Source organism: Sesamum indicum, linkage group LG9 (assembly GCF_026168435.1).
Source record: "Sesamum indicum cultivar Baizhima isolate 11 linkage group LG9, ASM2616843v1, whole genome shotgun sequence".
NCBI lineage: Eukaryota > Viridiplantae > Streptophyta > Magnoliopsida > Lamiales > Pedaliaceae > Sesamum > Sesamum indicum.
In genome coordinates, this window is record NC_142665.1 from 6538377 (window position 1) to 6561577 (window position 23201).

The 23201-nt window shown below is 34.6% G+C and overlaps 2 protein-coding genes across 6 annotated transcripts; one reads left to right on the forward strand and one right to left on the reverse strand.

Moving 5' to 3' along the window:
* The first annotated feature begins 15428 nt into the window (after nucleotides 1-15428).
* LOC105170803 (nuclear transcription factor Y subunit A-1) lies at nucleotides 15429-19123 on the forward strand. Of its 5 annotated transcripts, none has more exons than XM_088885058.1 (6): nucleotides 15429-15591; nucleotides 16437-16753; nucleotides 17234-17349; nucleotides 17476-17541; nucleotides 18063-18224; nucleotides 18385-19123. In XM_088885058.1, the coding sequence occupies exons 2-6, from the start codon at nucleotides 16444-16446 to the stop codon at nucleotides 18733-18735; spliced, it is 1005 nt and encodes a 334-aa protein (XP_088741184.1). In that variant the 5' UTR covers nucleotides 15429-15591; nucleotides 16437-16443; the 3' UTR covers nucleotides 18736-19123. The 5 variants fall into 5 exon arrangements, with proteins under 5 accessions (XP_088741184.1, XP_088741185.1, XP_088741186.1 ...); XM_088885059.1 differs by having other exon boundaries at nucleotides 16465-16753; XM_088885060.1 differs by lacking the exon at nucleotides 15429-15591 and adding an exon at nucleotides 15625-15765 and having other exon boundaries at nucleotides 16465-16753.
* Nucleotides 19124-19474: 351 nt separating this feature from the next.
* Nucleotides 19475-22936, reverse strand: LOC105170804 (translocation protein SEC62). Its single transcript, XM_011091724.3, has 5 exons — nucleotides 22740-22936; nucleotides 21433-21747; nucleotides 20837-21038; nucleotides 20327-20555; nucleotides 19475-19783 (listed from the first exon to the last, which is right to left on the reverse strand). The coding sequence occupies exons 1-5, from the start codon at nucleotides 22851-22853 to the stop codon at nucleotides 19546-19548; spliced, it is 1098 nt and encodes a 365-aa protein (XP_011090026.1). The 5' UTR covers nucleotides 22854-22936; the 3' UTR covers nucleotides 19475-19545.
* Between the last annotated feature and the right edge of the window lie 265 nt (nucleotides 22937-23201).

Below are 23201 nucleotides of genomic sequence, written 5' to 3' on the forward strand. Positions count from 1 at the left end.
ACGTAATTTTATCATTTCAACAAAATTTTGCTTGAGAATTTAGAGCAGTTTCAATGACAGTGTAAACATAGCACTACTAAAATATTTCCCGAGAAATGACGGCGGCGGCAGCAGATCCCCAAGCTCAAAATATTCAATCAAATCATTGCTCCTATTTTTAAATTAGATTTGCCCTATATATTTTTTATTAGAAATGAACAATTTTGAAAAAATGAACACATCCAATTACATTATTCAACATTCAAATTTAAAATTAATTCAGTGTAATTTATCTTTTTCTTTTAGAGATAATGTTTGCGTAATTTGTCTCATTACATACATTCAAATGATGTAGTGAAATAAAAAATTATTATAAATAAACATAAATACACGTGGACGAAATTTAAACTCCCAAACTTACCAATCAAGAATTTGAAAAAGAAAAACCTAAAAATAAGAAGTAGAAATCCCCAAATTGCATTTAATTTAGAGAAGAAAAGAAAGTGGGAGCTTCAAAATTTTGAATTGTAAAAGTGAAAGTGGGGACGTGGACCAATATTTTGAATTATGGCCGACGACTGACCTCTAAATTAATTTAAACATTTCCCCAGTTTGAATATTTCCCATCTTATTGCCCAATTAATAACATACATAATCCAAAGCATCCTTCCTTAATCATTATTGGGCAGCGGGCAGACTGCCCCTATCATTCCCTCTCCATATAAAGACCTCAACGGGCAAAAACACCCTCCCTCCCTCTCCATCTCTCCCTCCTTGTTCAATCAATGTCTTCCATTACCAGAAACCTCTGAAACCCTTCTCTTTTAACTTCATTCCTCAAACAACTCCCCTTTCTTGTTCAGAACAATCTTGCTTTGTGGCTACAGATGGCGGGCTTACCATAAACGATCAAAAATCCATTCTTGTTTTGCCATTCTTCAGTTTTGCCCGTTATCATATAGTGAACTGTTTGTTGTTTAGAGTTTTTGATTTGATCAAGTTTTTCACTGTCCTTTCCTTTGATTCAGGCGTCAAGAATTCGACTGGGAGTTGATCTTTAGGGTTTGTTAGCAGCCAGTCATCTTTGTCACCTCGAACTTTTACTACTTTTTTCAGTCAAAAATCTGGTGCGCTTGATAAAGTAATCCCAGAAATGGCAACTTCTGTTTCACACTTTTCGTAGCCCTTTCGGTTTTTAGCTTCATCTGTTGGTAAAGATTTTCCGTTAAAACCTCAGATCACGTCGCCTTAAACTGCCTTCCACCTTTTGACAAAAATAACCAGCATTATTCTGGTATCATCATCATCATCACTTACCTCAAATGATGGGTCCATCTTGTAGAAGACGGCCAAGAAGCACAAGAAAATCATCATCAAGAAGGAGGACCCTTTTCAAGAATCAGCTTCAAAATTACAGGAATCAAGAAAGTTCATCATTTTCCCCTGCCCATTCCCCTGTCAAGCCCTCCTGCAGTGGTTCCACGGATTTGGAGGATGTAGAAATGTGTTCTAGCAGCGGTTGTTCCACCCCCAAGGCTCAGAGGTTTCGTATACCGGAGATTAAAACCTGCCCGCCAGCTCCAAAGAAGAGGCGGATGGTAACTAGCTGTTCTTCCAGGAGAACTTCAATTTCATTTTTTGCTCCTCCAGATATAGAGCTGTTCTTTAACTTTGCTCTTTGCAGTATTCCGGTTTGACTAATGATATGCTTCTATAGAAACAAGAAAATCGATATGTATGTACTAAAGTAGCTAGTAGTTTTGATCGCAGCTATGGTGGATTGACTTGATTTCTTCAGCACTTTAGCTTGTAGTGTTTGTGCCATCCTGTTTGCTGGTTTGAATAGAGTGTGAGAACTAAGTTTTCTGAGTGATGATAGGAATTTGGAGAAGCTTTTAGACCTTTTCCGATCGTGCTGATCGAGCTGGTTTTCTGGTTGTGTAGGAGATATATACTACTGATAGGCTAAAGTGTAGCAGGGCTTGTGCTTTCTCTCTGTTTTATTCCTCAATGACTTTATGCTGTTTGAAAGAGTGCATTTCTATTCTCTGCCATCAAAGCTTCACTTTTTTTTTTTTTGATAATTTAGTCCGTTATATTGTACGATAACGGTGGAGGTACTTTGACACGAAGTTTTGTCATGCATACAAGTAAACCTTTGGATCACGATTCATCTCATCTGAGTTCGTAACTCAGACAAACGTATTTCTGTTTCCACTCAATATTCATGAATAAGTCGTTGTATGTAAGAGTTGCATATGTTAACATAAACTTTAGCACGTGCCAATGCGAAGTTCTTGGATGTACAAATATGTTGCTTGTTGTCCATCTAAGCCCGTTCGACGACTGGGGCCTATAATGAACATAATGCAGCGAGAATTGTTCGATTTTGGCAGTCCGAAGGCTGCTAATTCGGTGATTGTAACTGCAAGTAGTGAAGGGGCCCCTCATCACATACTCTGCACCAAACACTAAAGCTTTACTCCATACTCTGAAAAAAGAAAAGAAAAGGTTTCCACAAAAGGGCCTTGCCACATACTACTTTTAGAACTAGAACAAGGGCATAAATTATTTTCTTTCTGCAGTGTATATATTCATTGGGCTCGGTGATGCCGTCCATGTAAATTTGTACTTGCTATCAAGTGTTATTGTACTCATAATATCATATTTATGTATTAATCTAAAGATTCAAGAAAGCTCATATGAATACAAATTCACGTAACCGAAACCAAATCTTCCCATATTCTTCATTGTTGTTCTGAATTTGTCACACTCAAGACAAGTTTGTGGGGCGGAACTGTAAACATCGGAAGAACTGGTGGACATGGGAGGTGAAATATTTTGTTTTTGAAACACTAAGGAAACCAAAAGCCTGTTAAGGTTTTGGTGTTTTTAATGCAGATGAAAGGTGAAAATTAGTGTCAGGTTTTGGGTTTTTCCCACTTTGTATTGTGTCAGCTTGTGGGTGTCTACATGTCTGAAGGCTCATCCAACATGAGTGAGGGAATCCAATGAAAAGTCCCGTGCGGGCTGTGATCATTGTTTTGCATCAGAGATAGAGGAATCTGACGATATTTCTCATCATGCTTCCAACATTCTTTCCCACTTTTTGATTGGCCGATATTCCCCGTCGACTTGATGATATTTCTGTCCTAATTAAGGCATATGAACACTCGAGTGATGTAAGTTTGGGAGTTCAGTAATTTGTTCTTTTGGTTTTACTTGCATGAAACGAACATCTTCATCATCATTTCTTGAGTTTAATTCCTATTCGTACATGGGTTTGATGCAATGAACAATCATTATTTTTTCATTTTCGTCTTCGCCAATGATTTGGTCAAAACACTCCAACACTTTAGCAGTCGTGTATTGCTCACGAGCTTAAACTTATCTGCAATAATATTATGTGAATCTTTTTTTCTTTTTTTGGATTAATTAATAATATGTGAATCAGTCATCTTGTAAGAATGAAATTTCATTTCTTATTGAAATCTTGATGGGGTATGATAACAAAGTCTTTCATTTGTGTAGTAGTTGTTGGAAAATAGTGAATGAGATAAATTAAAGAATAAGTTTAATTAGTAAATTTTTGTCGATCAGACTAAATCGTGACAAGTTATTGGTTACGTTGTGCGATGCATAACAAGCTTGTAATATGTGGATGATGGTTGATAGCGTCCAATTAATCATCACTCAATCGTGTCTAATCAACCGAATAGGTGTGTATTTTGGTTGAAATGATATATCCATTAGGTGAAACGATGCTTCCATTTGCTCGAAATGATGCGCCCACTCGAATAAAAAAATAAAACCTTTTAAAAGCATCTTATTTTATTATACGTGCCCATTCAATAATAATTTTTCAATTTCTATAAACAACTTCTCATTCATTTAATCAATTTGAAAAGCATTTTACAACATTCCAAAATGTTAGCCAGGAAAGCATTTTGTCTTTTACAAAGAAAGTTCCAAAATATTATTTGGTTCATCGTTTCTCAAAATGTGTACTTGCAACCAATTTGATATGGTAAGTTATTACATCTTGAGAGACAAATTGCCGTTTTCATTAACACAACACACGAACAATAATTGTCTTTAAAATAAAGAGCCTACTAACTTTTTTTCTCGACTTTATAACTAATACACAACTCCTCCGTACCCCTCAATTTTTCCTAACAGTAGTTACAGACTTACGAGTTAAATGGAAATAATTTGTGAATAATTTAATTTTGGTGGTGGGAGTCTAAAGTTATTACAACTTAAATTAATAAAGTTTACATGAACAGAAAGGTGAAAGAGATTAAGGTTGTGTGTAACTATTTTAATGCAAATGGTAGTTAGTAGTGGTCTAATTAAGTGCATCATCATCACCAAACTTAATTAAATATTTCCCACTCAATTCTCTATAGGAACATTAATTCATTACTTAGAAATAAAGTCAAGAATCATTTATATTTATTTATCTTATTAATTAATTAGGTTTGCAATAATGTTCATAAATTAAACCCATTAAAATCATTCTTTTCAAATATTATCATACAGTACTGACACAATAAAAAGAAAACCCAAATTTGCAATGTGGATAGATAATGAATGAGAGTAGATGTTATGAGTTGGTTTTCCGACAATTATCTTACGTTCACGTTTTTTTGTAATTGATTTTTATGAGGATTGTTTCAAATTAATTACAATAGAAGTTCACCCATTAATTATTTATACTAGAAAACTTATATAAGTATTATAAAAGTATAATTTTACGCCTAGCTTGGATGTAATTTGGATCGGGCACTACAAGTAAAAGACTCAATTACTATTAAAAAAATATTGATGCTAAAATCAGCGTCGAGCTAATTAGCAATGAAAATTCTTGTTAAAATCATTGTTAATTTACATTATTTAGTACAAGAAATTTACTGGCTAATGAATTTAGCAACGAACTGTCGAAATTTTTCGTTGCTAAGTTATCAAGTAAGTTTCTGATAGTAAGTAATGTAGATTAGCAATGAATTTAACAAGAACTTTCCTTGCTAATTAGTAGCTCAATTTTCTTAGGGATAATTACACTCCCATTCCCTGAACTTGGTGCAATTACATATTAGACATCTTGATATTTGAAAAATTTCATCTAGTACCCATGAGGTTTGCTTTCCGTCTAATAAATAAGTTCCTTCGTTAGCCAAATTTCACTAAATTTGATAATATTTGATAAGAAACAAATACAAATGCAGAATAATATTCATGTTTGCAGCAAGAATAGAAACTGCTTTCATTCAATCTTCACACACAAAAATTACAGAGGAGTTTGGCTTAAATACAGAGAAGAATAGGAAGACGACTGAAAAACAGAAAAACTAATCCTGAACAAACTAACAACTTATACACATCACCTCCAACTAGGGGCCACGTCATGTTTAGTCAATCAACTAATAAAAACGCAGAAGTAAAGAATCAAAATCGTAAAGAGGTAAAACACGTTTCTTCGTCGTTTTTGAGCAAGCACTCTGCAACTGTAGTTCTGGCTTGCTGATGATGAAGGTGAGTTCTTCAAATTCAACCTGGATGCCACTCGCGTATGATTGCAACGATATTAACAAAGAAACTGAATAAAATTGATATTTACCCTTGATTGACTTATTACTGACATATTACAGGTCAAATAAATTTTTTTATGATCAAGTTATTCTCATACGTTTTCACTCGTTAATGCATGTGGGGAGGTGTATCTTCGCCGTTATAAGGGTAGTTTAATTCGAAAATAAATTATCAATTTAATCTGCAATAAGTCAATAATAAGTCAGTCGAGGGTAAATATCAATTTTCATTCAGTTTCTTCGTTAAAATTTGCAAATTCAATCAATTTTTTAATTTGAAGTGTTTGACAATAAGAAAATAAGAAATAGAAACAGGACAATAGATAGCAATAACAAACACAGAGACCTATAAATTGAATTATTGAGGTTGCATAATTGCATTCTGTCTCGAATTAATGATCATTGTCATCAAACAGTGAGAATTATGCAACACAAACGCATAAAACAAAATTTTCAATAATTAGGCTAAAATGCATCATGAGATGAAAAAATAAAAAAGAAAAAAGAAATAGGGAAATGGGTAAAGTTTAAGCTTTTGAAATGTCATCTATAAAAGCAAATTTACAGGGAAATTAAGGGCATAATTGGAGACAGGATATGTAAAGAGAGTGTCGCAATGATTAAAGCATTTTAGTATTATATGTATGAATAATAATTGCAGACAAAGTATGTTAATGAACAACTTCACTTCTATCCTTTTCCACATTGTGGTGGACCATTAACGTTAGTACGTGCGATGGACCCATTAGTTTCTCAATTTTGGAAACTCTATCATTCCAATTTTTTTATTGAATTAAGCACAACTTTTTATTTCACCCATTTTTTCTAGTTATGGTATATTGGATTCCAAATTCTATACATAGTCTTATTAAATAAAGTATTGTTTTTAAATTATTTTTTCTTGAATTTATTTCGATTAAATGCCCAATTGAAACTATTTCTATAATTAATACGCGAAAAATCTCTACTTAATTTGAAGTCCTATACGAGGATAGATCGAGGATATCAATAAAATACGTATAAGGTGTTTGTAGTTGTTTAAAATAAATTTTTATCAATTTATTAAAAAATATTTTTTTTCTTGCAACTTCTACTTTTAAACTGTCAAATTAAATTCATCTAAATTAAAATTTATATATAATCAACTCCATACAAGCTTTTGTAATTTATTAATAAAATTATAAATATTAACCATTTTTCCCAAATACCAAAAAAAAAAAAAACTGAGCTTAATTTCTAATATATTGGCGAGACAGCAATGATCAAACCGAGTCCATCAATTGACCTGTAATTGGATTGGGCTTCACTGCCCAAAATAGGTTTTAAAACAGTTACATAACTTAATAAATAAGTCACTATCAGATAATTTAATTGGCGAAGACAAGGCCTCATATATTGATTACTTACATCAATGATGTCCTAATCTAATAATTAATGTTAAAATTAAATTTTTATAAATAAGGTCGAGGTCATAAGTTCGAGCTCTATTTTGATTACTTTATGTAATTTATGGATATATTAGTTGAAGGGTAAATTATAATTACCTTCTTTGAGGTTTCGTATAATTGTAAATATTTTCTCGTTATTTGAGAAATTATAAATATCCCCTGATTGTAACATTCGTTTGACAATGAGCCCATTCCATTAGACTCTAGAAGGTTTTTCTTTAATTTTTATGGCGAACTAACTAAAATTCCTTTTTGAATTATAAATTATAATTTTATACTTTTTAAAAATATTTTTTTGGACTAATATTCTGTATAAGTTATTTATTTGACACACCCTCAACTTTCTTTAACAATGTTTCAAATAATTTTTTATTTTTTTAAAAAAATTCAGTCAGAGTAAAGTAGTAATGTTCACTTCATCGTTTAAGGGCTACATTATTTTTCATTTGAGGGAGTATCTGTAATTTTGCAAACAACGAGGAAATGTCCATAACTATGCTAAATCTCAGAAAAAGTAGTTTTAATTTATCCTTAATTAAATTAAAGTATTGTTTAGTGTATCAAAATAAATTATTATAATTTATTATTATTAATAATAAATGTATATGTATATATGAACGAGTTATATATATATATTTAATATTAATAATTGATATATTGATTAAAATTTATAATGCAGTTATAATCTATTCACATATATGATAGACATATTATTATATTGACTGAATCGAACATAATTTGAAAATTCAAATACCTTAATTCCTAATCACAGTCAACTCAAAAACAAAGAATGATGACAATGGAATAGCTTAAAAGTTGGAGCCAAGAATAAATGAAAATGTTAAGACATTAGTCTTAATTTGTACAACATATACTATAATAAAGTAGTACTCAATTCGTGGACGAGTTTTTGCATGATCGATAAGATTGAAGCTTCATAATTATAAAATTCTAACTTAAATTTTATGAATATGAATGTATGTATACTTTTATAAAAAAGAATTTCGTTACGTGATCTTATTTTAAACATATTTAATTATTTAATTATTAATATATTGAATTATTTTTTAAATCTGAAGTTACTAGATTATGAATAGCATACTTTAAAAAATAAAAAGGTAGTAATTAATTCCTAATTTGGTTTCTTTTAACTGTTTGAGTAATTCATGTGGTAGGATCCCAATATTTTACTTTATCATAAAAAGATATATATTAAATTGATAATTCTATTTTTTATTTTCTGTTTTTTTGGGTTAGGTGGGCCTCTTGAATTTGAAAATAGAGGCCCGCCCATTAACTTAAAGCATAAACGTGACGACTTAACAAAAAAGAGACGCTTTTAAATTTTGAATTTATAAAAAATTTATTATTTATTTAAAAAGACATTTTTCTATGAAGGGTGATATTGGGATTTATAAATCGATTAAACTTCTCGTCTGCAATTGATGCGGGACGCTCGCACATTATTACTTCTAAATGGACATATGATCTCGTTCCACGGATGGTGCGGATGATATATAATAGTGATTTGAGCGGTGTTCTCAATTGCAATAATAATATCACTAGTTATAAGGAGTGCATTTATTATTATTATTATTTTTGGGAGAAGGTGAATTTCATAAATAAGTAAAAGAGGTATACAGGATACAAACAAGCTCACTAGAGCAGCAGATAGGCCTCAGCCTTGTATTCAGTTCCATGGAATTTTCCAAATTCTAAACAAAGCAATTTTTTGTAAATTCAGCGGTAATCGTTCACTGAGAATTATACATCTAAGCTGCCCCAAAAGCTGGCGTACTAATCGTTCAGGCTGCATGGATTCTTGCTGGAAACGCGGCCTATTTCGTTCCATCCAAAGATGATAAACAAAGGAAGCAAGAACTGCTCTTGCTGCCGCATTGAGGAGATGTTTAACTGGCCACCGTCGGCTAGCATTCATGTATTCCAATCTGCCAAGTCCTACCTATCCAATAAAAGTTGATTTCCACTTTAAGTAGTTGTAAGCATTGCTGGGCGTAAGCACAAGAAAATAAAAGATGGTCATGATTTTCCATGGAGTTGCTAGAGCAAAGGACACAATTCCGTGATAAAAGTTGCAGCCACGGTATATCCGCACGTTCCAGAATGGCTAGCCACAGAATAAAACCATTCCTCGCAATCTTGAAAGGTCCTTGAAATAAAGAGAACCATGGGACTTTGGCGCTTGGAGGGTGAAAAAGAGCGTATGCCTCACAAGTATTGAAAACAGTGTGTTTCCCTTTCCAACGTACCGAATCCGCACCCCCATATATTTGACTCAACTAGGTCAGAACTGCGAGCTGGTGGCCAATGCCATTCTCCATTCTCAAGTACAACATTCACCTTCGCACACGGGTCGAAACCTGTGATCAAGGGGAGGGTTGGCCATCTATTCAACAAAACTCCTGTTGGGTGCCATGGATCGCCCAAAGGTGAGTCTGACAACCATCTCCAATTCTATACTCAATCATTGTTTGTACAACATTTAGTAATTTAAGCAATTTCCTTCAGTACCAAGAGCCTGAAGAAAGCGATACTGTCCAAATAGTTTTCCACCGCAGTTTGTACCCATTTCACCCGTAGAGACTCGTTATTAGGGGTGATGATGTTCCACAAATAACGCAGCATGAGTGAAAGATTAACAGATTCCACACTGTGAATTCCCAATCCTCCTTGGTCCTTGGCGCGGCAGACTTGTGCCCAGCCGACCTTTGCACAACCCCTATCGCTGAGTCCCTTCTATAAGAATGTCCTGAGAAGACTTTCAATATGTCGAGTAATGCCCTTTGGCAAGATAAAAAGCTTGCCCCCAATAGTAATACATGGCTGTAAGGACAGATTTAATTAGCTGAGCTTTAGCTGCGAAGGATAGTCCCCTGCTCCCGTATGAGCCTATTCTATCTTCAATCTTTTTGATGAGTGGTTGATAGTTGCTATTCGTGAGTCTTGAGGAGGTAAGTGGTACTCCCAGATACTTTACAGGAAAGGAGCCTAAAGGAAACCCCATCACTCCCAGGAGCTCCTGCTGGTGAGGTACTGCAGACTTAGAAAGAAGGATCTGGCTTTTCTGTCCAGATAATGCAGCAAATCCATCAAGAGCATGTTTGAAAAACCATCAGTGATTCCATGGATGCTTTGCTAAACATCAAAAGGTCGTCAGTGAAGCAAAGGATAGTCAAGGAGATCTCCTTACAACGTCAGTGGTAGGAAAAATTTGAACTAGACTGGATCTTGGCTTTAACGGATAGATGAACAACTTCCATACAAGAACAAAAGTATAAGGAGATAGGGGATCTCCCTGTCTTAAGCCACGAGTGCCTCGAAAGTAGCCATGTAGCTCACCGTGTATTGAGATTGAGTAGCTTGCACAAGTGATGCACTCCATTATCCAATGAATATACAATGGTGGGAATTTGAATAGTTTTAGTGCTGCTTCAACATTGTCCCATTCAACTGTGTCAAAAACCTTCCGAAGATCCACTTTAACTGCACATCTACCCTTATTATATCCAGAGAAAATCTCCTGGGCGAGAAGAATGTTGTCACTAATTCTTCTGCCAGGAACAAAAGCATTTTGTGAAGGATCCAAGTTCCAGAATTCCTTTCATGCACTGGACTAGGATTTTAGTAATAGTCTTGTAGATCACAATGCAGCAAGCAATAGGTCGAAAATCTGCTACTGTTTTACTGGGAGTTGCATCTTGGGAATGAGGGCTAATACGGTCGCACTAAGCTGCTTTAATAGTTTCCCATGCCTGAAAAACCAAGCTCAATCCTCAATTGTATCATTCCTATCGTCAACTGTAAGAAACGTGATGATCCTTAACTCCCTTTCAAGTCGATTTAGCGTAAGACTTGAAGTGGGGAAAGTCAGGTTTCTTCATACAGAGGTCTAATTATGTGATATTTGTGTATCATCATCCTGTACTATAATGTGTTATTTATCAATGTTTCATTGTCTGAGTAAACTCTAATATGATGGAGTTAGATCATCAACACAATGACGCACCAATCCTGACATGTTTTCACATTTTATTTAACTGAATCTTGACAAGTTAGTTATTGTACCCCTATCAATAGCAGTTGATTGATTAGTTATGTACTCTATAAAATAGAATCCTATTCATGGGCATTTCAAAAGTCGTTTGGCCTTGATATTAATATAATTGTCTGAGAATTTACGATTCTCTCTCTCTCTTTTTTTTATTAGATACCACTCACTATGTTATTGACATATTCAAAATTAAGAACTAATCATATATATTGATAATTTCAAATCGATTAATACATTTAAAATAAAGAAAGAAATCATAACCTGCTATACACGTAAATATATACTCACATTAATGAAATTCAAATTTATACTTGCGAGATTTCAAGTTTATTGCTTGAACAAGACCTCGTTGACTAGTCATGACTCTTTTTAACAACTTTACTTATAACTGAGGATTGAAGTACACTCAATCTATATGCATAAAATAAAATTTTATAATATTATAATTAAATATGAAAAAATTAAAATAACATAAGTATTGAGTTGTAACCTCGTATTTCAGATAACCCTATTCGACTATTACAACTGTGCAGAGTACAAAATTCCTTCGATACAATTACTTATTACAAATATCACAAAGAATAAATATAATGAAAAAATCAGAAATTAAACAAACTCAATATATATTGAAGATAGGCTCAAATCTGCCAGATCCAGTAGGACTCGGTCACTAAGCACCGATTTTTACGATCACCACGACCCACGGTTGCTCCACCTAAAAAAGAACACCACCAAGGTTCCGATCACTAAGAACACACTAAATCATTGTCACTAAAACCAAAAAGAAGGTTTCGCACAAAGTTGTTTTGCTAAGGAAGAGCAAGAATGTGTATTCTATTTTTCAGCCGAAAGGGATCAAGCCCTTTTATAGAGGAAAGGATGGTAAGTCTCCATATTTACCAGTACTCAAATCTCAGAGATTTAAGTAACAGGAGAACTAGAGAGAGATGGAGTTTTGTGCAGAGATAAGAGAGAAGAGAGACGTGAGAAATAGATTTAGGATTCTGATTTAGTATGAATCCGAACCGAGTCGGGTCAAGGTGGGTGGGTGGGCCGTCCAGTGGGTCGGGTTCTGGGCCTTTTAATAGGATATTTGGGCCACAATTCACAACAATAAGTAATGAGTTAAAATTGGTAAAATCGATTGATATCAAATATACATGAATACAAGCTATGAATAAATAAATAGATTTCATCCCCTAAAAATCGATAAGCCCAAATGACCCATCATAAAGTTCAAGAAGGCGAAAACTACAGTCAAATGACAAGTAGAAGCTCCATCCCAGAACAAGGTCCCATGAGGGTTCAAATCTAAGCCTAAGCACTCCACCAACCCGTAAATGTGGATCCCAAGCTGTCTTCGCGGGAGTAGGGGAGACACGTGGCCAACATCCCTACCAGCCAACTCGAAAGAGGAGTAGGCTCCCGCTAAATCACCTTGAGACCTAGGACCTCAGAATGGAGGAATCTACGTAACCACCCAACTCGCAAGGCAGGATCAATATTTTCCGTAACGGGACACCTATTTACAGAAGATCACTCCCCAAGAAAGTCGAAATTCAGTTAAAGGCGAGGTTTCATAGGTGAATCTTCTCCCCCAAGTCCATGGGATGGAGGGACCGGGTATAAATAGGCCTATTATTCCTTGTGAAGGGTAACGCTACGTTTGACACTTGCACACTAGAAAATTCTAGCATGCAATTACAGTGGTTTTTATTTTGTTAGTATTTCTATTTTTTATATTTGAACTTATTGTTTCCACGATTTGTTTACTGACTTAGGCGTTCGAGTGCCAACGTAATCTTTCCAAAGCTTGTAAGAACCCAAGTTAAAAGACCTCGAGTCAGACTTGTTCAACAACTTTTTGCTAGCATTAATATTTAATAATACTTTTGTCAATAAATATTTTAATATCCAAAATAGTTATTGCAGGGTCAGTGTCTCAAATAAGTAGTATAGATATCTATATTAATATAAAAAAGGATACTTTTTACTCGTAAAAGATAATTTGTGACAATATTATATTTATTTTTTATGCATCAAAATATTTTTAAACTAACTTTTTTACTTTCAAATATATTATATTAATTTATATATTTTATTTTTATTTATAAGATATAAAAAAAATATTTATTATGTACACGAGAAAGAATAAGCGGTAGATAATCCGGCCCAAACCCTACTAAATGAAGTTGGCGCATTGATCTAGCCCCAGTGGAGCACAGCACACAGTTTAGTATGAACAATAAATATTGTGTGTTGTTTTATTGGTGTTGAAATTTCAAATTGTATTGTTGTTATGTACTTATTTAAGAGAAAAGACGTTTGAATATAAAGCGCAACGTGGCGCGGACTCTGCCTTGATTGGGAGGCCACTGAGGGTACTCTGTGGGGACCACCACCAATACACGCGTCGCCATCCCCAGTGCGTGGCATGTGGGGGGCTTCCCCCCCTATTTTATATTTTTATTTTTTTATCCTTCTCAGATCCTGATAAGCTCACCCGCACAACTCTTTTTTCTTCCCGGGTGAAAAATGGGATATAAGAAATGTACAAGAAAAAATTATTCATACAAGACATAATTTAATGTTTGATTAAAAAAAAGATTGAGATGAAATAAAATTCGATGTATATGAATTTTATTTGGAGTCCAATTTTATTTTTCATTTAAAATTGAATGGAAAAGTGAAGGTATAATGGCAAAAGAATTTAGAAAAAAAGGTACGATTTTTATTTTTATTCACTATATTACCCCAATTATTTTCTCATTCTTACTGATAATACTGTACGTAATTGTCAGATAAAAGATAATAAAATTATTGAAAAACTACTGTATCGAAATCAACAACCAGGTAAACAATCTTGTTGGTAATTTTTATTTTATCTATACTAAACAATTTAGAATAAATAAGCAGTACTCATCTTTGATAAATATTTTTATTAGTAAGATTCTTAAAATTTTGATATACTAAAATTATATTAGTACACTATTAATTTATTTATTTTCTACACAAAATAAAATGAAGGGTTATTCAGTAAAATTACAAAAAAAAGTCTTTTTCTTCTCAATCTGTTTTTTTCGTACAAAATAGGAAAAATATTTGAGATTTACTCCCTTTCCTATCGTACGAAACAATTTGAAAAAAAAAGAATATTATTATTCTCCTTCCCCCCTCCTTTTCACTTCCTCTTCCCAGTCCGCTTCTATTTTTCTTTCTTTTGGACCAAACGAACCTTAAAAGAAAATACATAAATGACTAATATAACAATTCTTTTTTAGTCAATGAAATGTAGTTCAGTTAGTGAAATTAAGGTTCCATAATATATGTTATATGTATGTGATGTTGTTTTATTGCATAATAGGTATTATCTATCATAATAACATATATTCGTCATACACTTTCACATTTTATATTATTAACAATTTATGCTTTAATTTTGCTATACTTCTTACATTATTAACATATTGCGTATTCTATTACTGTTTTTCTTTATTGTATTTTTTCTAATCTATTTTGCATACAAATAAATAAGGAATGTGTTGTTAGTTAATTAATAAGAAAAACAAAGAAATATTTCTTGTTTATTTTTAGAATGTATTTTTATATCTTCAAAAAAGATAATAACTACAACTGTGAGTACATCACATCGGTATCAAATATACGGTAGTATTCAATTATGATAATTATTTGATGCAGTTCTTTAATATAATTTGGTTAAAGCAATGGAAACTCAGAGAAAATTTAAAATATAGGATGAGTTATAACCATCTCTCCTGAGATTTGACATAATTACAAATATATTTTTATTATTGAGAAAATTTTAAAAATACCCTATAATTTTAACATCATCGATTTCATTAGATTTTCATTCAATTTTGTAGTAAACTAATCACAATATAATTTTTAATTACATTTTATAATTTCATATTGTATATACTTTATAATTTTTTAAAATATTTTTATGGTCTAATATGCTCTATAAAATATTTATTTTGTCCCTCCTCAAATCTTTTTTATTATTTTTAACAACTCAGTAAAGTCTACTTTATTGTCAGCGGCTATATAATTATTTTTATTTGAAGGAAGGATTTTGTATTTTTTTAAATAATGAAAAAATATTCGTAATTATGTTAAATTTTAAATAATGTAGTGATATTTACCCTAAAATATATATTATTTGCTGTTTGTCCAGATTGCCCTTTCACGTGGGCCTCACACAGGGTGCACGCATTCTGGGTGCTTCCGTAGGTGACAGAAGCAGTTCAGCTGAAAACAACCCCAAATTAACACCTCTCTCTCTCTCTCTCTCTCTCTCTCTCTCTCTCTCCTATCTATAATCTGCAGTTGCACTTTAACTCTTCTAGTTTTGCAGTCTATCTCACTCTACATCAACACACATTGATTGACTCTATAAATCCTCTCTTCGAAAATTATAACCCCCCCCCCCCCCTAAATTCTAGGGTTTTGTTTTAAACGTCAGGAACCATCATCTTAATTGGTAAATTTTGTTTCTTCAAAGCTTTTCATAATTCTATGGTATTTCTTATTGCTGAGTCCTGGCTCTGCATGTACTGTACATTAGATACATGTATTCCTTTCTGCATGTGAATATTCCTGCCTGTAATGAGGTTTCTGATCTGTGGTTTTGTTCTTGTTTAGTTCCGGGATTCTGGTATGGATTTTATTGATTTGTGGTGTTTGTTTTTGTCAGTGAGTGAAATTCTTTATTTTTTTTTTGGTCTTTGGATTTGGCAGGTTGATTTCTTCTGGCTTAAGTTTGATGGTGGTGTAAATAGTATTTCTAGTATTCAAATGGGTTGACGCAATTTCCCCGGCAAAAAAAGTTTTTTTTTTAAAGGATCTTTAATTTGCGAAATTATTGGTGCAGGAAATGAAAGAAATGTTTGGATTTTGATAAGAGAATAACTGGAAAAGGAAAAAGAAAAGAGGACGCAGAAGGTTGAGAAATAGATTCAATGCGTTTAAAAGAAGACTTACAGAGTTTTTCTTTTGCTCGAGTTATTTCCGTTATTTAGTAATACTTGTCAACACATGACATGATTTCATAACGGAAATAATCATGTTTTGTCGATTATTAAGATTCTTAATTCAAGTTATTGCTAGGCTTTGGAGACTGGTATATGTATGTAGTTGTAGATTTGATGCCTTGGACAAAGACTTTCGAATTGGCTTTATTGAGTTGTAGGGTGTCGAAGGATTCCTTTATAACTTATTTGGTTTTCAACGTTTAAGGCTTTTGATGTTTCTGTTTATGTTTTACCTGCTTGTTCTTTGCAAACTTTAAGCTAATTTATTGAATTCTTTTGTGTTTACACTTACTAGTTTGTTGATGTGTTTGGATTCTATAAAGATTGGTCAAGTTCTTTGGAGAAACTACGAGAGCATGCAACCTAAGTCAAAAACCGTAAATCAAGGAGAAACCAATCTTTATAATGGACATAATTCCACATTATGTTCTGAACCCTGGTGGAATAGTACTGGTTTCAATTCCTTTTCCCCTGCAATGATGCGGGGAAATGCATCAGATTCCTCATCCCTGGAACAATCTGCGGATGGCCAGTCACAGTCTGAGGGTGGAATAAATGAGGACGATGATGAAACTGTCAAACAATCACCAAGTACAATGCCTCTCCAGTCAGGTATTGCTTCAGTATGCTAGTCATTTCTTCACAAATGAACCATTTTAATTCTCTGAAGTGGAACTGTCAAACAATCACCAAGTACAATGCCTCTCCAGTCAGGTATTGCTTCAGTATGCTAGTCATTTCTTCACAAATGAACCATTTTAATTCTCTGAAGTGGAACTGGTTTCTGATATAAATTGTTGATGATTGACAACATGCATGTCAGATGTGCCCTACCCTATCCCATGGCATACTTCATTCAGCTTCTATCTTTATATTTAGTTTACTCTTGTGGTGGAAATCTGCCACATATTGGGAAGGAGTGGTTATAACTTTTAAGTATGTTATCACACTGGAGGATCTTAAAAGAGACTGTTGAGGTGCTTTTAAGATGAAAATTGTTCATTTTCGTCGGGTCTTAATTTTGAAGTATTGTATATCTTTCCTCTTCTTTCATCTAAATATTAATAGCAAGGGTGTTAATGTCAATGCCAGATAGAAATCATAGGCCAGAGAACACAAATCTCGAGAAAGGTGTACCTACCTTGCATCCAAGACCTGATGGAAGCCTTTCGCAGCCCCCGCAACTTGAGCTTGTCGGCCATTCAATTGTAAGAATATTGCATTCTGAATATTTGATATCTAAGCTATTGCTACTCTTAGAATATTCATAGTTCATATTGAATTTGCCAGTACCAAGAAATGTTATTCATTTTTGCCTGGTGAATCATTTTCAGGCCTGTGCTGCAAATCCTTATGATCCATATTTTGGAGGAGTGGTGGCAGCTTATGGCCAACCTATGGTATGTAAATGAGTAGGAAATTGTTTAACTGAGAATCTTGTTTCATTCAGTCATTGTTAAGTCACATGTGATGAAAGGAAGGTGAGTTTGTTATGAACTGTAACAAGAGATATATAATTTTCTGCTAAAGGGACCTTGAATGTCCTTCAGAAAATCTACCAACTGAAAATACTTCTTCCTATCCTTTCATAGACATCTGAAAAGTTTTGATCCAACTTGTTGCTGGGTTAAACAGTATATGAAGCTCCCTAGCTTGACATTGATTTGTGAAAGTGATTTCAAATTTAGATGATAAAGAGTTCCTGCACTCTAGCTTTGTATCCTCAAGTGACTTTTGGTTTTCGTCGCACTGACAAATGAAAATTTACTACTTTATTATTTAAATGCAAATCCATATTTGGGAGGATATTGAATTGCATCTTCTTTTCTATTGACATTACTATGAGAATTATTTCATTTGATTGAATGTCATTTTATCCTCTGAATAGTGTTTCCTCTTTCAATTTTATTTTAAAATGAAGGTTCCTCATTTATATGATATGAATCAAATGAGGATGCCACTACCCCTGGAGATGGCACAAGAGCCTGTTTACGTGAATGCCAAGCAATACCACGGTATCCTGCGGAGGCGGCAGATACGTGCAAAAGCAGAACTTGAGAAGAAGTTAATAAAAGCTCGAAAGGTAGTCTCTTCTGTTGCTTCAAATTTGTTCTGGTTGTGACTACCCTTGTGGCATCCTGATGATGAAACAGGGTGTTGGGAATTTCCTAACACTGAGTTTTCTAGTACCCTTTTTTTGGTCCTCTTGCTTGGTAATATTTTCTTTCCTTATTGACTTACAGCCGTATCTTCACGAGTCTCGACACCAACATGCCATGAGGAGGGCAAGGGGTTCTGGCGGACGTTTTGCAAAGAAGTCTGATGCAGACACTTCTAAGGGAACCGGTTCGGGTTCAGATGTCTCATCACAATCCATTAATTCAACGGGGTCTGAACCCTTGCTCTCCAAATCTAGTGGAGCAAAAGCGCCTGAGCCTCAGAACCTGTATGATTCAGCTGCCAGCAATTTTAGGAAGCAAACCAACTTGCAGGAGCCCGTGTATCAGTCCCATTCTGGTGAGATGGGGGAAGGACCTGCGTCAAGTCAACAATGGGGAAATATTCCTTCCAACCATGCACTTGCTATGCAGTGAACATGATCACAGCCTGTGAGGAGAAGGTTGACTCTGATGAGAGAAAAATACTATTTGCTGGTAGTTTAAATCTTGGCTCTTCCAGGCGGGGCGGCAATTCATTCTTGGCTGTTTTTTTCTATTAGCTCGTTGAGGAAGGATGATGGGATTAATTTGATCTTCTTTCGAGTACAACTGTTCTTCCTTTTGTACAAAATGTGAGTTTGAGAAAGACTGAAGTGAGAAACACTGAAGTTTGAGTAGGAAAAGCGCACTTTAATCTAGTACCCTTGTAAAGTCCCAACTAGGAGTAGCATGTTTCTACTTGCTGCATTTTTAAAGCTAAAGCTGCCATGTCTTATCTTGATTGCACTATGCCAAGAATATTATGGTGAGGTGTTGATGATGATTTTGTTTGTGGTGCTTGGAGTTTCACCCTCTGGTCATACAATATCTAGCCATTTGATGCAGGTTGTTTCTGAGGCCAAGGCACATTGCCAATGTCTTGCGGCCTTGCCTAGTCTGTAGTGCCTCTGAAATTAAGGCCATCACTCACCCTGTATCTCAAAAACTGAAATGCTACAACATATTGGGTTAAGATGAATAAATATTAACCTTTCTTCCTTTGTTGCTCATAAGTCATAACAAAACTAAACAGAACAATACTATATGACAGTAATTTTATATTGTCGCGCCAGCTTATTAATTCTTAAAGCATTATTCGGAGTGACGCGGAATCTGAAAACACGGAAGGAAAGAATGAAGTGTTAATTTCTTGTGTTTTAGATTTCATTCCTGTTCAGCTTACATGCTAAAACAACAACTTCAATGTCAGCGATCTGGGTGTTCTACAGGTTCGAGTTCTTCTTCATATTGGTCAGGCAGGATAACTCCCTCTCCATCATTGGCTTGGGTTATATTTTGGGTGCTAATGTTGCTAGCATCAGTTACATTTTCTCCAGAAGCAGTTGTGTTCAGTACAGTTTGCTTCTCCATCATAGCAGACAGGGCAAGCCTTGGAGACCATTCAAGTACATCGTCAATTATGTTGGAGACCTTCTTTTGGTACCTGCAAAATACATACCCAGTAAACATAATGCATGTATAAGCAACTTCTTGAGATCCACAACCATATAGGTAATGACAAGTTCTGTGAATGATGGTTGTTCTTCAGTTCAGGTGGTAAAGGAACAGGCATGATATGCCACGAGCCCTGTGTGTGTGAAATTGGTACTTCACGGGTAACAAAAGCCAGACTAATATGCTCCAATGCCTACCACAGACCACATGCAAGCCAGATGGTATATTCCTAGAGCAGATCCAATCATACATCAAGTTTTCTGAATTATTCTTCTGTTTCTCTTAATGCATTTGGACAACCTTTCAGAAAAGAGGGCGTTGCTTAAATACCCAAAGTAAACACAATAAAAACTAAAACCCACAACAGTATGCAGGAAAAAGAAATCATAATTCTAATGTACTTCTGTAAGAATCTTTTCGAAATATCTAGCTATCTTGCAGAGGCATGGAAATTGAATTTTCACGTAATTGTTATTAAATTTCTTTTTACTTTTTCATGATGTTTGATGCAAAAGCTAGCTAATTAACATACCTCGCCCTAGCAGCTTCATCAGGCGCATGGTGTCTCAGTAGCAGAATTACCAGCACAGACACTAATGCAAAAAATAGCCTAGCTGTCCACTTCGGACGCTCACCCTCATCTTTCTTAGGCAGAAACTGGAATAATTCCTTTAGTGTTGCTTCCTCTGCGAGAATGTTTGGGAAAAACCATATTCGCTTTCCAAGAACGATCCAAAGAGCTCCAAATACAAAGGCCCTCACTGCATGAAATAATCAACCCTCATAAACTCAAAGAAACAGCAGTTGCTCTCAATTATGTAAACAAAAAATCATGCTGTGTCAACATACTCGAAACAACAAATTGATTACTTTCTAACTTAAACATCAATAATAATAGGAACATTATCACATGAAAGAAAGGGCAATCCATGATAATGAATTTTCCTGACATCTCAGGTCACACACAGGCAACGCAGAAAGAGAAAATGCAAGAAATAAAGTCAAAAAATAAACTGAGTGTTACCAGCACCAAAGAACTTACATAAAAGCAGGCAAAATATAAGAAGCAGCACACCCGCACAGAAGTAGAGTATAAGCAGCTTGACCTGGTGAGGATACACAGGGAACAAACAGATTGCTAGCGCCACAACAGGCCAGGAGAATGACAGAAGTGTTTGCCACAAAGGCTGTCTCTTGACAAAGGTCCATGCAAAAAATGCATCATTATCTGAAAACACTTGATCCTGCAACAGAAAAGATGAGACAGAGAGTAAAAATATCCATCCAGTTCCAGTATAAACAAAGCTGCTATTATATTATATTCCTATAAGGTAATGCTATGACACAAGTTACCACAACTGTTAACAGTTTTAAGCACTACTGAACGCGAAAATGACCACAACAGTGAAACAATACCCTGATCTGTGATTAGGTCAAATTAATTCAATCTAAATAGTAAAGATAATGCCAGATCCTTCAATATGTTCTAAACTCACATCTGCAATAGCAAAAAGGGTCAAGACTTCAAATAAGTACTGTAAACCTATGGAATATCAATAAGGTCCTCATTGACAACTGATAAGCTTAAATCCACAGTAACAGTTCCACATAAAAAGAGAGTTTTAAGATGACACTTACAGAAAATATCTCCAAATGTGCTGGCCAAGTGGACAACTTTCTCTTCCCAGGCCGAATGGTTTTGACAACACGGTCACATCTCACTGTAAGATTTTTCCTCAGCAGAATGTTAGCGATATCTTCAGTCTCTAGATTCTTATCTGATTCAAGTACATCTTTGAGTTCTGGATGGTTACTCAAAAATTTAACGAAATCTTTTCCTCTAAAATATTCAACTCTTGTCTCCTGTAAGATGGCCCACCTAGACTCGAGATCCTTATGATCTCTCACTTTCTCAGCAAATATCTGAAAGATGTCCTTTTTCGCAGCTTGCTTCTGAAAGTGAAATTAAAGAGGAGACTGGAAAATAAAATTACAGGATAATTAACCAATTTCTTTTCTTATAACCATCAGAACAAAACAATAATTAGAAATTTCTATGATTGTAAGCAAAGTTTGAACTATTCATGTGAGTGGAGCTTGCAGTATTGTTGACACGACCAGTACTAGCCTACCAGGGAGCTACTAGCATGGCACGAATCAATAAGGTGTGCAACCCCAGTTATGATCAAGCGACATATGATGCAAAACGAGACTTGCAAAAGTGGCTCGAAAAGAAAGTGTGGGTACTATTTATCCGATTACCTGACTAGTAAAGTGCCAGCATAATTTATAGAACTTAAATTCCAAAGTACCTAGTGTTATTTACACTGCAAAAATTAAACTAAAGAGCCAATTCATACGTAAGAAGTGAGTCACGGAGAGAAGATACAAAGACACCCCCCTAGAGAACTGGGAGAAAGAATATCTCTCTGCGCTCTTATCCAAATTATATGCAAGCTACATGGTTGCATTATGTAAATTTAAAGCATGGTATATAACTTCTCATTTGCTCCGTAAAATAGTAAACTTCACGTCGTATAACAATATTTGAAAAAAATATTTGTAAACAAGCGTGTTGATCACACCCAATAGTCCCACTTATGCTTCCAGAAGTTATGAAAATCTGCTCTTTACAAAATTAAGCAAACAAAATCAGTCATAAGATTTTGACTAAAAAAAGAACCAACTTTGTTTCTAAACTTCATATTCCGGACAAAACCCGCCCACCTCATCTACAAAAACAATGAAATTCCAAGAGTCGGAAGCAAGAAACTATTTTTAGGTTTTAATAACGGTGACTGATCTTTCCGGTGAATGTAAGGGCATCATCCAAACCCCGAAATTTGAAAGGCACAATCACATACGCCAAAGAGATATAATCATACTCGCAAATGCATATATGACAACTCACGTCCCCGTAATTCAACTAGTCCAAACTAACTAACCCTAGGAGGGGCGTCGGTGGCAGTGTCTACGTACGAACGTCGACCCCTCTTTTTGTCGCCGGATGTTCCGCCGGTTCCGCTTCCGCCTCCACCGCCGCCGCCTGTTTTCTTCATTTCTATGTGAGTCTCGCTCCCTTTCGGTTTTTCTTTTTCTTACACAGTTTCTTTTTTCATCATTTACTTTTTTCCTAATTAAAATTGCTAATAAAAATCCAATAATATTACGAAAATGGTCTCTGATGATAATGGGCTTTGTCAACTTTTCGGCTCAGATGATATGAAACCAGCCCATCGGCCCAAAATCTTATTCTTTAGAAGACAGCTTAATGGTTTGTACTCTGAAATATCTTTATAGAGTTTCTGAATTCAAATGGTACTGAAGTCTTGTTTGTTTGCCATTTTAAAAGATAATCTTTAATTTGATAGTATTTTAAAATAGGACAAAAATTTGAAGTCTAATCA

Coding starts and splice junctions, on each gene's coding strand:
- LOC105170803 (XM_088885058.1), top strand. CDS start 16,444: ATGTGTTTGGATTCTATAAAGATTGGTCAAGTTCTTTGGAGAAACTAC. Junction 16,754..17,233: donor TACAATGCCTCTCCAGTCAG/GTATTGCTTCAG, acceptor TGTCAATGCCAG/ATAGAAATCATAGGCCAGAG. Junction 18,225..18,384: donor AGTTAATAAAAGCTCGAAAG/GTAGTCTCTTCT, acceptor ATTGACTTACAG/CCGTATCTTCACGAGTCTCG.
- LOC105170804 (XM_011091724.3), bottom strand. CDS start 22,853: ATGAAGAAAACAGGCGGCGGCGGTGGAGGCGGAAGCGGAACCGGCGGA. Junction 21,748..22,739: donor CCACCGACGCCCCTCCTAGG/GTTAGTTAGTTT, acceptor TTTCACTTTCAG/AAGCAAGCTGCGAAAAAGGA. Junction 20,556..20,836: donor TATATTTTGCCTGCTTTTAT/GTAAGTTCTTTG, acceptor TATTTCATGCAG/TGAGGGCCTTTGTATTTGGA.